Here is a 16,949-nt window from a genome sequence, read left to right on the forward strand (position 1 = left end):
TCTCTTGATTTGGTTGTGTTGACTTTGGTTCTGTTGTCTTGATTTGGTTGTGTTGTCTTTGGTTATGGTGTCTTGATTTGGTTGTGGTGTCTTGATTTGGTTATGTTGTCTTTGGTTGTGTTGTCTTTGGTTGTGGTGTCTTGATTTTTTTGTGATGCCTTGATTTGGTTGTGTTGTCTTTGGTTGTGTTGTCTTGATTTGGTTATGTTGTCTTGATTTGGTTGTGGTGTCTTGATTTGTTTATGTTGTCTTGATTTGGTTATGTTGTCTTGATTTGGTTGTGTTGTCTTGATTTGGTCGTGTTGTCTTTGGTTATGGTGTCTTGATTTGGTTGTGGTGTCCTGATTTGGTTGTGTTATCTTTGTTTGGTTGGTTGACTTTGTTGATGGTTATTTTCTGCAGCAGTTGTTTTCTTAAAGCTCCTGGGAGGATTGTTTTGGTTGGTTATGGAGCTCACTTAAACTGATATCGTGAAATGGTTTACAAAAGCAAACAAGACCTTAAGATAGAATATATTTTCTTCTGTGAAGTTATTCTCATGTGTTACTGCTTTCAGCGGGTTGGTGTCATTTTCTACAGCCAAGATTCAGAGTTAGGGATATATTTGACGGTTCAAACTTGGCAGAAGGAGATTTTTCATCAGTAAACACAACCTACACAAGCACAGGACAAGATCAGCGAAGAGATAAGAGGTCAAACTTTGTCTCCAGGGGATGCTTAGTGTGACACAACGGTTTTTAGTTGTACGGTGTTAAGCTCTCAGGTTCACAGCCATATTGTCTTAAGTGGAAATTCATCCTTTGTAATTAGCATTTAAAACTCAAATGTCATTATATATAATGAGGTAAAATAAGTGTATAAAGAAGTTTTTTATAAACATGTTTGCATGATTGTTATCCTAATTTACCTTACACACATTTAAGCCATCATAAGAATTGTTTTGTATCCCAGCTTCATTGGTTGCCTGATAAATCATATACAACAATCCGTTTCATAAACTAGACATGTTCAAGTTATGAAAAAATATGGTCGTGCTTTGTTCTACCTCGGGTAGGGGTATCTCGAAAACTAAAGCCTTTTTGGGGGGTTTGTTCCTCTACTACTGGCTTGCTCTCAATATCCCCCGTCAACAACTCAATTATTTCATTTCAGATTAATCAAATTAAAACTTCTGCCCTGTACCCGAGTTGCAATCTCTTGTGTTGAAAAAATGAAGCCATTGTGGAAGTGCAATAAACTGTAGGTCCTTGAGTGTCCACTAGAGGATTGTTCCAAAAAGCATTCGGCCCATATTTAAATGTCAACTTTTACAGCAGAAATAAACATGTCTACAGCCGGGTTTTCAAAACATGGATTTGGCAGTGATAGCTGTTTATATAAATGTTTGTTGGAGCCAACATTTCCAATATGACGACTGTGACCATTGGGCCTCTTCAGAAAGCAGTAGATGACATCACTGAGACCAGGTCTGTTTTATACAGGAACTTCCTGTACCCCACTGTTTGAACGTTTTGAGTCATAAAGCAAAATGATTGAGACACCAAATGTATTATTTATATCTAAAATTATTTCCCCTAGAAAACAAAACAATAAAATGATTAAAACTTCTTTGATGTCGGACCATCTTTACAGTTATTTTGTCAAATCTTCTGAAGAAAAGGGAAATTGTAAGAGTCTTAGCAACCGGGTTTAATTTTTCTTAACTTTCATTTTCATATTTCCCAACATCACTGCAACTTTGTTAAATAAACATTTTATTGACATATTCAACATTAAATGCACCTGTTTAGTATCTTTTAAATCAAGTAAGATTCAGTGGTTATGTCCAGAGTCGGTGTTCGATCCAGGGACAGAGGCTGGTGTTGATTTCTGGAGGATTCCAGTCAGGCACCTTCTATTCATCTAATTATCCTTTACGCCTCAGAAAATCCAGATCAATTAAAGGCTGGGCAAATGTCAGAAATCTAGTATGGCAACATTTTGTAAATACAAATTATTAAATTCAACTGACTGGAGCTCAATCGGCCTAAAAGCTGGAGGGACAATAACAAGAGGCACAAATAAACACTAAAGCACTCAAAATATTTGTACAGAATCTTTTGGTTGTATAATTTTTTTTTTCAAAATGTTTTGTGTACCATAAATAATTCTAAGTATTATGCTGAGTTAAACACAAAAAAACAAACATAATTTTTCTGATTGCACATTGTACAACAATGAGAAACTATAATACGTAATGCTGGAGTGTGTGCTCCTTTCAATCACTCTTAACAGTGCTAAAGTGAAATACTCACACATACAAAATAATTACTGTCAATAAAAAAACATACAAAATTACACTTTATAGAACATTTGTCAACTTCGTGTCCTGTCAAAACTATTTAGACCATTGAACAACGAATGATGCCCAGCTACAGCTCTTATGAAGACAGATATGTGGCTTCTTATTGGTCGAGACAGGACCATTGTCTCATTTTGCAATCGTCCACTCTTTGATTGCCCAAAGATATTGCACAACTGTGTGTTGCTGTTTCAGTCCCACTGGTCCATTTGTGATTGAGGTACATAGTTAAGTTAATGATTTCCATACTGGCATAACTTCATGACTCCTTGTTTACTAACTTTGTCCTTTTTACGTGTCCATCCTTGTTCAGTTTGTTACAGAAGTATCACTCTTTAAAGATTGAACAGTTTTCTCATATGTGCTCAGAAACTATCACTTTTCACCTTCTTTGCCTGATGGTTTGCTTCAATCTGTGAAGTATTGTCCACGTCTTTAGGAGCCTTTGCATCTGCCTCCTGTTTTATTTCATTGTCTTCATAACTCATGTTATCATAAATGTGTTTAATTGTGTTTCTCATCTCCAGCTCCTGCTCGGCCTTTGCTTTGGCCTGCTGCTGCTGCAGCAACACAGCTTTATTCACACTCGGACCTGAGGAAAAGAAACATCAAAATGTGAATTTTTAAATTCTATTTCATAATAGCTCCTGACATGTCTTTGCTGCATTCAAAAGAACGACCTGTTAAAAACATACCAAAGTAGCTGAGCAGCACAGGGAGGAATATGAGTCCATGAGCCAAGCCCAGAAGTGTGATGATCAGGTTTAGTCGGAAGAAGAAGATTTGTATGAGTTGTGCTTTTGCAAACGCCAACACCAGGATGCCTGGCAGGTTGGTCATTGCAACACCAGCAAACACCTACAGGCAACAAAAGAATCATATTAAACTCCAACAACTTATTTTAGGACTTATACTTCACTAACTTTTGAGAAGCACTACATGTCAGTTTATATTTGAATGCTACTTGCTATATATTGGTGAGTGATCAACAATGCCTGCTCTGGATGGTCTTATAGTTACTTACCGCACTGCCCATGTTGGCTGTCGCCTCCTTTGCTCTCTCTACGTGTGTGTGTTTAGTGCTGAGTGCAAACGATCTCGTCATATGAGACACAAACTCCACAGAGATGCCCACTGCCTGCAAACAACACAAAGAGGAAAGTTAAGTACAGTGAGAAATCCCTAATAGCAGCCTTTTTGCATAACACCAGAGGTAGCCAATCAGATTTCAACGAGGGCCAATGCCAACATTTAGACACATCCCTGTGGGGGTCATCATCATACAAACAGTGGAGGATAAATATAAACAGTGGAGGCTTAAATTTCCAGATATTCATCCCATCAGGTTGTGTTGCACTGTCCTGTCTTTTTATCTGTTGTGTTTTTGTCCACTGCTGTAAATCAAATCCCCCTTCCAGGGACAATAAATGTCTGAACTGAACTTAGTTTAGGTTAAGCTCCAACAGCACTGGATCCTACAATACCCATGATGCAACTGATGAATTTCATTATACAGGAGTCTGGTGGAAAAAACTGAATCTTCCAAGATCCAAGTCAAATAAATTTGAAGTTTCTGAGACTTTTTTTGTGGAGAACACCTTTAATCCCCTTCTCAGACATGGTCTTACCGTGACCAGATTGATGAGGGCCACTGCATTGTAATCGATGTTCCACAGTGTCATGATACCAACAGTATCCACAACGATCATGATGATGGTGATCAAGTTAAGCAAACCGGAGCGCAGGTCCAAACCCAGCAGCAGACAGCACACCACAAAGGTCGGCAGCAGACACAAGGAGATGTTGAAGAGTCCTTCATGCACGATATTAAGGTACTGCTCGTAAAATACACTGGTCACCCTGGAAGTGAGAGTAAAGAGAAATTCTGGTCAGAAACTACAGACTCTCTACAGAAGAGTCAATGTTGTAAATACAGAAAAGATGCATTCATGGAGCTGTAGAGGCGATAATATTTTCAGTAGAAGATCAAAGATGAGATGGAGCACAGGATTTAAAGGTACATACGTGTAAGGAAATACTTCAAAGTCAGGTGAGGTTCCTGGTATTTTCCTCATGACCTTTGTGATGTTGAGGGCGAGCTCTCTGGACTTCTGCAGCGCAGCGGTGAACTCTTGAGAGTTGGTTAAAGGTGTGTGGTAAGCCATGAAGCGAGTAGCTGGGAACAGAAGGGGAAGAAGACAAACTCGCTTGTAAGCATTTCAATTGAAAGAATATAGGATGTTTGTCAGCTTTAAAATGATTAGATATGACTCACCTATAATTTCTCCACTCTCATCTCTCACCACAGCTGTGTCATATGCTCCAAGACCTCTGTTGAAAGATAGCAGAAAAAGTGAGATTGAATTTATTAATGACGCAGGAGTAGGCTATATAATTGCACACTCAAGTCCAAGTTAAAAAAAAAAGATACATCAAAGAAAAGTGGGAAAAGATAGGAAATCTTAATATTTCCAAGCAGGGCTGGAGAAGAATATGTCTCGCACAATGGAGCTCAACTTGTTCAATCACATGGTGGGATTTCTGTTAAATAATGATGCCAGTAACTACCACATTTTATTGGCTGGAAATCCATAAACCAATTAATAACATTATTGGAGTTAATCCCTTTAATGTGCAGCACAGTATATATGGGTGACACTGTATGCATGAGCAGATTATAAATGATTAAAAACTGCTAAAAATGCGACAGACAGCGAGCAATAGAGCTGTCATAAAGAAATGGCTGAAATCTGACCGACCAGCTATTGATAAATGAATATACATAATATAAGAAATATTTGTAATTTACCCTCAAAGTCCAAAAGGAAAATGTTTACAAGATTTGGACCAAGTATATCGAGTAATCTACACCTATAAGGCCAGACTTAATTAGACTTAATAGGGTAAATGAAAGTCCATTTGTTATTGTCTTGCATTCATTTGCTTTCATTATGTTTTGTTTTATTTTGTTCTTCCACACTTGCTTTTCCCATATAAACAATAAAAAGTAAGTAACAAATGCTGCTCTGTATACATGTGCAGCTACACGCACCCTTTAGGGCACTGCAGGTCCGGCCTGTTACCCAGGAAGTCCGGTAGGAAGCGATTGAATTCTTCCTTATTGGGTCTGAGGACACCGTCTGAAGGAGGCTTCATACACTTTTTCAGACACAGGAAAGCAGCTGTTGTGACATAGCATCAGGTTAGGCGTTAATTAAAGACATACAATGTGTTCAATTTGTGAAAAAGATTGTGTGTTAATGTAATTTTTTTTTTCCTCAGAAGGGATTCTCACATTGGCTTGCAGGACAGAACTTTCCACTGTTTGGACCTGATGTGTAAAGACGACAACATTTGGATCCAGGGTTCAACCAGTCGATGAAATCATCCACCCAGGAGTTAGCAGGAATACCCATGTAGGATCTACAGAACATGTCATCAATACGTTAAAGAAAGGCAGGGGTGAAACAAAACAAGAAATAGCTTCAAAAAATCATTACATCAATAGTTCTGAACATACCAAAACAATACTATTTTTTTCATCAATATTTAGTACTGCTGAAAATTACATGTTTAAAAAAACTGATCATAGCTTTGAGCAAATGTCAATACAACGGGAAAAAAGCTTTATCTGTTTGTGAAAGAGTTGAACCCTTTGGGGAATTGACTAAAAGAGAATTGAAACTTGTAAAAGTAATATTTCCCCTTTTTAAGCAAAAAGGAACCCCATTTATGCTATTTTTTGAAAGCAAAGAAACTCAACCATTTGCCCATGAACATTTTCTGACAAAGCCCTGTTGCTTTTTCTGTCTCATCTTTCACTTTCATATAAAACTATAATAATAAAACTATGATTTTCTGTTTGTCAGTAAGCTGCAGATAAGATGCTGATAAGTTAGTTTCATAATCCTCCTGATAACTGGGAAACAGTGTGTTGTTTATCTCTCTGTCACAGTGATCTCTGAGTAACATAATTATTTAAGTGTTGGTTATCATTCACAAGTTATGTTTGGTGGAAAATATATATTATTTACTCTTCAAACTTTATTCAGATATTTGTTCGTTCAAACACTAAGTAAAAAAAAATCTACATATTTCAGTGTCATGATTCAAAAATTAGCATCAAGGGGGCTACACAATCTTTACCACTTATGACACGTTCCATCCTAAAAGACTAACCCCAAGGGATCTTTCATTAAACTCTCTCTTTCTGGCACAATCAGTGAAAGGCACCCTTTATCTGTTCAGTGGAGATCATGTAACTGAGTTTATTATTAACTGATCTGATGGCTGATGGCTAGTATGTAAGAGGTTGCTACTGTGATATCAGCAGGTTCAAGGATCTGTCAGAGAAAAATAATACATTGAAGGACAAAGGCAGACAACCTCTCTTCACAGTACTGAACAGAAACCAATTTATAGTTGCAGTGTTTCTAGATTGTTCCTGCATTGGATGCTTAATCATTCAATTTTACTCTCAAAACTTTCCAAGTGTAACTTTCAAAATGGTCTCTGTCATGGTTTGAGTCATATCTAAAGGGTTCTTACAAAAGTGAAACAGGAATCCCCAAGGAACTGTCCTGGGCCCCATCCTTTTCAGTTTGTGTATTAACGACTTGCCAGATATCTGCCCTCGTATAGGTCTTCAGATGTACACTGACGACCTAGTCTTCCATGTATCAGATAAAACCTGTGGTGCTTGGCTGGATGCCTCTTATTTGACACTAAGCACCAACAAAACTAAGTCAATCTGTTTCTCCATTAAAAAAGTTACCTGCAACCGTACCACAAAATGTCATAATTAGAGGTGAACTTATTGAACAAGTAACAGAGGTGGAGTACATGAGGATAATTTTAATTTCTCAATTCAATTTTTAAAGCCATGTTAAAAGATGTGTCAAACGAGTAAGGCTAATCCTATCTGTTTTAAGATGATATGAAACTGTCTGATATGAGACTGTGCCTTTTTGTTATTAAATACTATGATATTCTCACATTTGTCTTATAAATAAGACACTATCAAAGCCCTAATTTAAGTAAATACAAGATTTTAGGTTTTGCACATTTTATTGACTTCCATCACGTTAAACTTAAATGTTTCAACAGATTTGCTCCTCAGCCTTTCCGCAAATTCAAGTGGCAATTGTAAAGTATTGTTTTGGAAAACATCTTTCACTAAAACAGATTTTTCTGTTAGAGGAGCAAAATCCTGATCACTTGAAACTTACTGTATACTTCACTACTTATAAGAGAGCCACCAAATCCTAGTTATTTCAGCAACAAACTTGTACTCATGGCTTACTTGTTGTAACTATGTCACAGCTAAATATGTGTCTTATTGTATCTTACACCCAGTCTTAACTTTGTTTTTAATTTTTAACTTAATTGTTTTTATCTTTAATTCAGACCGTAGAGCCCTTCTAGAGATCGCATCCGCTTTGAACACTGTGATACTTGAATTGGAGTTGCTGTTTTCAGTTTACCTGTGTGTATTGTATCTTTCCCTAACAAATAATCCATATATATTAAAAATACTTACAAATGGGGGAAGTTGGCAGCATACTGGATCTTTTGGGTTAGGGAGAACTGATCACAGCCCACGCTGGAGCAAACTGCATTCATACCCTCCACAGAGTTGAAGTTGAAGCCTTTTTTTGTGACAAAATATACAGGGACTCCAACTTCAAAGTATTTGTAAAGATACTTGAAATAGTCCAGCATATAAGAGCCCTGCAACAAGAACAAATAATTATTGTAAATTTGAAATGAAAATAACACAAAGGCTAACTAACCATAGCCTAAAATTATGACTTTGTTCTAATGATACTTCAGCTTTTTCCTTGAAAAATTACACTCTATTCTTGTCCATTTCTCCTTTATTCTTGTTATTGTATGGCCCTAATTCTTGAAACCTCAGATATATTTACTAACCCACTCCCTGACACTCCGTTGTATAAAGAAGCATTTACATGTATGAACATGTCAACGCATACTGACCTGGGGCATGGCCAGCTCCTGATCCAGGCCAACAGTCACATTAAACATGAGGAATAATGATCCGCAGAGCATAAAGATGAAAACCAGCATCTGTTAGGAAAACACCATCCCATGAATATACAGATATTGTTTTTACGTTAAAGGCAGGTCAAAGGTCAAAGGTTGAGAATAATTAAAATTTTCTTAAATCAAAGCTAAAGCGTTGGAAGCTTTACCACTATGAATCTGGTGACACTGTGCAGTAGGACTGGGGCGTAGTATTTCCTCATGAAGGGCAGCAGGAAGCCCTCATTTGGCTTGTTTGGACGCTGGGTTGACACTGTGACACAGCACAACAGTTCACAGCGGTTGTTGTCTTGGCGTCGGGCATCCAGGGACAGCAGCGCCACAAATGCTGTCATCTGGAGGATGAAGTCCATGAGCACAGCCAAAGCAGCATACAGAGCAAAGGACTTCACTGCTGGCATGGTGGACAGGGCCCCTTAGATAGCAGAACAAATAAAGACAGAGATAAACACATTGAAGAGAAACTTGATACTTTTGAACATTTTATGTGTACAGCAATGTATTGTGGTCTAATCTTAACAGTGCCAGTGTTGCATGTTGCACATTGACCAAAGAGGAACTTAAAAATGTGTACCTAGAAAGAAGCAAACAGACTCAGAGAGACTGCACAAGAGCATGCTGGGAGCTACATTTCCAAGGACCCGACCAATCTGCTCCTCTCTTTTCTCTCCATGTTTCCGGACATCTCTCTGTGAGGGAGGAAAAGGAGGGTATCATCTCTGAAATGAATTCACAAAGCATGCAAAAGCGTGCAAAACCAGCTAACAGTTAATTCCTGGTACAAACAAATATACCCACCTGATACTCCAGAACAAAGATGAAGATGTTGTCAGCTCCGACAGCGAGCACCAGGAAAGGCACGACCTGCAGGATAACCAGCGAAGAGGGGATACCGATCCAGGAGTAGAAACCCATTGAGGACAGGACAGAACAGCCGACAACCAAGATCCCACCCAGACCCACCAGGAACTTGGAGTCCACCTTCACAACACAGAGATAAGAGACCAGATTTGCTTTCAACTCAGGGAACCTTATTTCAAAACCATATCTTTCGCTGTATCATGTCTTCTGTATTGTATAACTTCATGGCTCCAACTTAAGTGCTTTGAGATAAGACCTATGCAGCTGACACTGCAGCTGTTTCTGCTTCTCATATATGTGAAAAGTACTGTTTCATCAACTTTACTTTATTGATGGACACCTTTATATCCTAGACACATGTTGTATATGTCTATATATAGCCGACATATATTTTATTTTTTTATTGTTGGGAAACCTTGACAAGACATATATTCATGCTAGCAGTGCTAGGAGGCTGTGAGGCTTTCTTTGTTGCATTGTTTTCACTGTTTAGAGCTAAATTACAACAGAACATTAAAACGCTCACAGCAATAATGTTTTCAAATGTAATTAGAAGTTCATCCATCTAATGATTGAGAACAAGTTTCACTCAAGCGTTGGCTAAAACAGTTGAGTATGAAAACAAAGGTCGATCTGAGGAGTCTTACCAGTATTCTTTTCCATGAAGAGTACTCCCCCAGTGCCACAGCAATGTAAACAAAGATTACAGCATAGCTGATCATAAAGATGGGGATATCCTCTGCGGTTGTTCGGTTGATCTCGTCTTCTAGAGACCTCTGTAGATAGAGGTGGAGACCAAACAGAAAAACAAGATTAAGGACCCTAGAGCTATAAAATTGAGGATATAGAAGAGAAGAGGACTCAACATAAGCCCTTTGTGCTAGCCACAGATTTTACTGTACCTCTGCCATGTACGCAAAGGTAAAGTTGCAGGCAGGGTCTTTCTGGTAGTCCTGGACAATTTTAAGAAACTCTGTCTCCCACTGCATGGCCACTTTGAACTTGATGCTGCTTCGAACATAGTTGTTGAGGGAGAAGGTCATGATGAAAGCCTCTGCATTGGTGAAGTCGTCGTCTAAATATAGAAAGATGCAATAAGTACACTGGTTCTTCATTTCTTTATCATACAGGTGTTTCGTATGCAAATATATTACTAAAAGTCACTCACTATCATAGCCTCCCACAGCCAGAAAAGGAAAGACAGGCCCTCCATAATCAGCCATGCAGCTCATGCCTAGATCAGTGATGTCCTTAAATGACAGGGGAGAGCTTGAGAAAAGATGGGGACAGAGAAGGTTAGGTTAAGGTTTTTGATCAATTGCAGGTAAATTAATGCTTTTAGACATCTTGATTTTATATTTGAAGACTCCTTACTTGAAACAATAGATTAAATGGTCCCGCCAGTCCACTTCTTTTGTCACACCAAGCTCTGTCATGTTAACCTTAGCGTTAATGTTGTCCAAGCTGTTCTGGAAGTACTGTGGCAAGCTGTTGGTTGCACAGTCCGTCAGGGAGGCGTCGGATGGGTTTAGTGGGGCATAACACACATCTTTCAGACTTGCTGTGCGATTCAGATCCTCTGACCAGAACTCAATTTTCTAAAAATGCCATAGAGAAACAACCATTGGGTTAAAGTCAAATGATTAGCTTTTGCACAACTCTGACTGATGTCCAACTCTGTTTGTAAACTGTACCTGAATTTGTTTCTGGAGCTCCAGCAGCTCAATGATGAGGTCTTTGGAAACAAGCCCACTGAAGTTCTGTGGTCCAAATAGCAAAGAGTCATAAATGTGGCCCTTTCTGCTGGGTGCCGTCAAGATCAGCTGGTTCGTCCTGAAGAAGGGTTGAAAGTGTTTGTCGTGGAATTCTTTCTCCTGACGAGCTCGGCTGTTGGCCGCGGACCACAGCTCGACGGGGTCAGTGGTGAGCTCAATGGACTTGAGACCGGCGGAGAAAACAGCCACGACTATAGCTGACACCAGGAGCACCTATGATGAAGATAAATTTAACAAATTATACACAGTATCTTATTAATCAGGCTGAGAACCACTTTTCTGTCCAATTAGGCCTTCTTTTAAAAAGACTTAAGTGAAACTAACCCAGAGAGGATATGTGGCCATGAGTGTTCCCCAACGCTGGAACTGTAGGCTTAGGAAAGCTTGGGCAGCCAGGCTGTTCCTGTCAGCACATGTCACCTCTGACGGATCAATGATCTGCTGAGTCACATCATTACTGTTCTGGTCTTTGCCTTTCTCTTTTCTCTTTCCTGTGTTTTTATACTTTTTTTTCTGAGACCTTGTCAAGTAAGCAGCTAAGAGGTAGAGAAGGAAAGCAAACACCAAAAGACAAAGTAAGACTATGCAAATCACAAGGAAGCCGTCTGTCCCCATCAGTCTGAATGGGCCTGGAGGCAGAGGAGGATCCGGCATCTTTGGGCACGACTCTTGGCAGTCCTGGCAGGAGCAGACCTGACCTCCTGATGGGGTGGTCTCGTTACAGTTCAGAGCACGTCCATTGTAGGGAATCACACCTTCTGGTAATCCAGCAGTGTCTCCTGGTTTTAATAGGTTGAAGTCGATGTCCAGTGGTGCCAGGCCGTTACTAGAGTCTCCCTGGAAGTCATACCAGTGCTGGGGGTTGCACAGCTTGGCGCCATATCTACCACACATGGTGGCAATGGCGAAACCCCCTGTGGCGGGGATCCTGACATTTTGACATGACTTGAAAGAAGCATCTGCAAAATTAGTGCTGAGGAACGCCTTGTAACCTACTACTGCCTCCCTCGTCTTGCCAGAGGTAGTGACGTTCATGACCTTTGTAACTTTGACTGTCTGGCTTTGGTTGGGGCTGCAGGTGTTGATGCAGTGCAGGTGTGCAAAGTTCTCAGCACAGGAAGGACAGCGGACCAGCAGTGCCTTGGACATGGTCAGACTCCTTTCCAGGGAATTTAGCTGTTTGATGGAGCAGCAGGCGAATGTGTTGCCTTCACCTCTGTCCAGAATTGGACACACCTGCAGCAGAAAAGTCGGATAAAACAAATACACATTATCAAACCCCACATGTCATCAAAGGAATGCATTGTCTCATTAAATAGACAAAACCCAGACTTAGGAGTGGACATATTCAATGCTTTGATTCAGTATTCAGTTTTATGAGAGCAGGATTTACAGACCTCTTGGAGCTTCTTGTAGTGTTCCCCTTGGAGGAGACGGGCACGGCTATAGTCGAGACAGGGGACGATAGGAGGAAGGAGAGTTTCTCCAAGTGACGGGTTACGACCACACTCCTCATAGAAAGCACAAAAGCCGGGCTCATGTTCGGCCTCTGACAGAGCCTGCATGAAGGAAAGAGTTGTCAATAAATACATTAGGGGATTCTCGTAATGTTGCACACTCGTGACGAGAAACAGAGAGATACATTTACATACAGTCCCTTCTTTCAAATTTAAAAATGTAAAAATATACCTACACCAGGAAGTCATTTTGATATTTATTAAAGTTTGGTATTTTGGCACTATACCTTGCATCGGTTAACATATGTTTTAAATAAAACACTCTAGTTATCATAGCAATAATTAGCAATCTAAGAGTTTACAACACCATAAATGTCATAAAAGCATCATAATGTTGTGTTGCTGTTCAGTCATGTCAGCTACTTAGAGTCACCATCTCGGGTTGTTAGGCAATAAAAATGGAGCTCGGTCAAAGTTTATCACAGCAACACGTGTGACTACTTGAGGAAAACATTTTTAAAATGAAAAACTTACAAATTGATGCTGCATTTTATATATAAAAAGAACTCTAAATATTTAACATTCAAAACAATATTTAAAACTTTGGAAAGCAGTAAAATGGACAAATAACTATTAATGTGACTCTCATTCAAATGTATCTTTACAGCAAATGGATAATTTCTAAACCTGTTTTAAGCTCTGTGTTTTAAATGTTAAATGTTAGCATAAATATTTATTCATTTTTTTAAAGACGTTTATTCTCCTTTATGGATGCACTTTGGACAACCAATAATCAATTGTTACTTATGCCTATGTTACAAAATAGGCATCTAGACTTTTACTTGAAAAATGAATTTGCCAATTAGTTTTATCTTTCATACAAGTCTGAAATAAAAACAAATACAAACTGAATGTTAATCAAGAAGAATTGAAGTGCTTCCACACATTTTACAGACAAACATTTAATCAGTGGAGACATTTATCTGAGTGACTCACTGCAGCTGTCTGCCTCTGCACTTCTATTACTAACAGCAGCACTCGAATAAGATGTGTACTTTTGACATTTATTGCGTACAGCTGAAACAAAAGTATATTTATTGTTAGCTGTAAATGGATCCTTAATTACAGTTTAATTGTAACATTGTCCCATTTTCTGCTAAAGATGACATTTACTTGTTATTTAATTCTCTTAAGCAGTTAGACTTATATGTTTCTACTATTCAATCCTGTTCAACGATCATATCGCAGTAATGCTTTTCATACTGAAGAGAGAGAATAAAGAAATCTGAACTCATGCGTTTGACTGAAAATCCTTTAAAATACTTTGATATTATAGGTGACAAAGTGAGATCACCAGACCAACTCACCATACAGGCCAGGAAAATTATCAGAGCTGCGACACGGACCATGATTCCTGGGAGTTTTTCAGCAGCAGAGCAAGAGTCAGGGTCCTTAGGTTCAGTTAAATGGAGTGTTTATTAATCACTGATGCTCTTTTAGAAGATACATTAGATGAGATTAGACAGTGTAAGATGTTCTGTCCTCTCTCTCCTACCATTTGTCTGCCTGTCTGTCTAACAGTGTGAGGGCTGAGAGAAGGAGGAACATCATGCCATGTTGCGCCACTCCTGTGATGTCACACCTGTCTTATCTGGTCTGATGCAGCTGCTGGCCAATAGCAATATGTGTGATCAATCCCTCTGTCTGATAATTAACGTGGGCGAGATTTTGATAGGGTTGCCGGGGATATTCAAAGCAGAGAAACTACAGGGAAACCAAAATAACAACCGCACCCAGTTTCTTCACCTGCGTCAGACTTTTACAGACAACTATTCGAGCTTTTGTGTTGAAGATTTGAAGACATAAAAACATAAAAACAGCCCACACCTAAATGATTTTTCTATTGGTTTAAGGGCAGTGTATGTGACATACAAAGTTCAGAACAGTACAGCTGGTCTGAACTTGACCATTAGACCAGCTATCAGAACTATTAGGTGAGAGAGAGACAGTATCCTTCAACTCTCTGTTTTCTTGTGTTTGTATAAAACTCTTAAACCCAAATCTTCAAAGTAGTAAAAGGCTGCCATTCATACACAATACAACTATCTTCCTGTATCCTATCCTAAAATCTAAGTTCTCCTATGTAATCACGTTTTTTTTTTTAAATCAGTGGTCAAGGTCAAAGCTGAGATAAAACTTTCAGCTAAGGCTGGTTGTTATGCCACAGGGGATTAGAGGTATGAGGGCGAAGTTGCACGAGCAATTCAGTTTAAGATAAACAGAGATGGCAAAAATGACAAGAAGAAAAAGGGCAGATATGGTGATGTTCTTTGTTCTTTCAAAAGCTGATGAGTCACGGCAGAAAGGAAGAAACTCTGCAGTATATTGAAATTTAAAGAAAAATCATTGGTATTGGGATCTATGGCCGAAATGTTTTACAAGTAGGCAGCTCTGAAATAATCAACATTGTAATTCAATCTAACCAACTTTTTTGTTGTTAAAATTGCTTCTCTGTGAAGAGGTGAATCTCTATGTTGTTATTGCTGTCTTAAGTTATTATTTCAGATCTATTTTATGATCTTTACTCAGCCTTGAGAGGTGCACAGTGTTCTGGCAGTCAGGCTTTATGAGCATATTAATGTGAGTCAGTTTACCAAAACATTATTCATACTAACACAACCAATTGATGCCATTCAACCTTAGATTTGTGAAAGAAATCACATCCTGTCAACTCCAGAAATCTGAAGGGGTCGATTGTGATATGAACGTGTGCAGCTAGATCAGGGTCTTCATTATAACAGTAACGTATAAAGCCTACATATACTGTGAGTCTGTGATACACAGGGACATTAAGACATTTGATAAAGTATTATATATTCACAAATGAACAAACGCTTCACAAATAACAGGTTTATCATATCTGGCAACTGTTTGTAACACACATTAATGACACCAGTGTAATAGATCACAATGCGTGCATAGGGTAACAATTACCACCCTGAAAATTGAGATTCAATAAGATATGGCTTCACTGCATGGTACATTCAAGTATGCATTGTTAAATACCTCTTTTGAGGTAATCATCATCTATCATGTTCCAGTTTTCAGTTTGAAATGAAAATGTTAATTTGAATGTACATTACAGAGAGATGAGTATCTATAAATCAATAAGTTAGAGTTGGTAGCTTAAACTTGCTTGCTTTTAGATAAACTCACCTGTGTTTTTCTCATGTTACATCGAGGGAGCAAAGGAGCCTAACTGTGAGAGTTTTCATGTTTTATTGGTTGGAAAATATCATAAACCTTCAAATATTTCAGAGAACCTGTTATGTTTTAAATGGAAGCATATGATCAGATGATGAGGCTCCATATCTAAGTGAATTTAAACTACCTAAATTACGATATAACTTCAAGTTTTGTTTGTGTGACAAAGTGAAAGATTTACTGTATATTTCCAGTCAGAGAGGTACTGGTTTTTGCAAAAAATTGCTTAGTCATTTCATTTATAGCATCCACTGCTTTGATACGTCTTTAGTTGTCAGTAAATGTAGCAAGGCATATTTGTATGTGATAGCTGTCATTTTTTAATAATTAGACACAAAGGGGGCCTGGATCTGCACTGATCCTGCTCAGTATTTTTTTCCTGTTCAAATCTCACAAAGGTCTAATTAAGTTATTCAAGTTGATCTTCACACTACAAGTGTTGCTGGATTGTTTTGACCTCTTCAAGCCTTTCACTCTCTATTCACCGTGGTAGTTGGTGTAGGTGTGCATGAATATACCCTACTCCAAAATAGTGTGTGGTACCTTGCAGGCAAAATTATTCAAACAAAAGATCTAAAATACAATAATATCACAAACAGGTATTTAGAAAAAAAAAACAGGGTCTGACAAATTGAAATAACTTCAAAATGAAGTTACAAAACTGATAAGATTTTGAAGCACTGACAATACAAAACTGCAAGGTTTGATTTATTTAGTCTGGTATGTATTTATAATCACACAGTTTTTCATTAAGAAATAAAAGGTGACAATTTACTAATTCATAACTATTAACTCGAGTGACTGGCCCAAAACTTAAAATAAAAGAACATAATCTTACACAGAGAAAAGTTGCCTTCCATCCTATAAGCTACAGTTTAAAGACTTCATATCAATCTTGATAATTTTTTCTCAAAGACATTGCTGATCTAACCTCCAGATTACATACACTTTCCCCTCTTTATGATGGAGCTCTTATCACGCTTTGTTTATGGAGCTCATTGTGCTGGCTGGATGGTGGAGCAGGATGGTTATCTCAGCTTTTTTTGGACTCTGAATAAAGGTGAAGGTTAGTTTCCTTGGAAAGGTCACGTTTATCAGCTGAAAACTGTCCGAGAGGATATAAAACATATGCGTGATGGAGATATGAGGATCGTCACGTATCTGGAATTACATCAAATTGTCGTCTTT

General features: G+C 38.4%; 1 protein-coding gene across 1 annotated transcript; it reads right to left on the reverse strand.

Moving 5' to 3' along the window:
- Positions 1-1,674: 1,674 nt before the first annotated feature.
- On the reverse strand, positions 1,675-14,090 carry npc1l1 (NPC1-like 1). Its single transcript, XM_020632988.3, has 21 exons — positions 13,865-14,090; positions 12,438-12,599; positions 11,365-12,276; positions 10,960-11,253; positions 10,640-10,863; positions 10,434-10,534; positions 10,168-10,340; positions 9,913-10,041; positions 9,203-9,385; positions 8,979-9,093; positions 8,554-8,819; positions 8,339-8,428; positions 7,881-8,071; positions 5,637-5,764; positions 5,394-5,523; positions 4,617-4,672; positions 4,367-4,517; positions 3,970-4,201; positions 3,366-3,479; positions 3,037-3,199; positions 1,675-2,933 (listed from the first exon to the last, which is right to left on the reverse strand). Exons 1-21 carry the CDS (start codon positions 13,904-13,906, stop codon positions 2,707-2,709), a joined length of 4,083 nt encoding a protein of 1,360 aa, XP_020488644.1. The 5' UTR covers positions 13,907-14,090; the 3' UTR covers positions 1,675-2,706.
- Positions 14,091-16,949: the final 2,859 nt, after the last annotated feature.

Source organism: Labrus bergylta, chromosome 2 (genome assembly GCF_963930695.1).
Source record: "Labrus bergylta chromosome 2, fLabBer1.1, whole genome shotgun sequence".
Classification (NCBI taxonomy): domain Eukaryota; kingdom Metazoa; phylum Chordata; class Actinopteri; order Labriformes; family Labridae; genus Labrus; species Labrus bergylta.

Excerpts from the sequence above, each read along its gene's own strand:
- npc1l1 (XM_020632988.3), bottom strand. The coding sequence starts at position 13,906 with ATGGTCCGTGTCGCAGCTCTGATAATTTTCCTGGCCTGTATG. Across the intron at positions 8,072-8,338 it reads AGGAGCTGGCCATGCCCCAG|GGCTCTTATATGCTGGACTA; the intron begins GTCAGTATGCGT and ends TTCTTGTTGCAG. Across the intron at positions 4,202-4,366 it reads TTTGAAGTATTTCCTTACAC|GGTGACCAGTGTATTTTACG; the intron begins GTATGTACCTTT and ends TCTCACTTCCAG.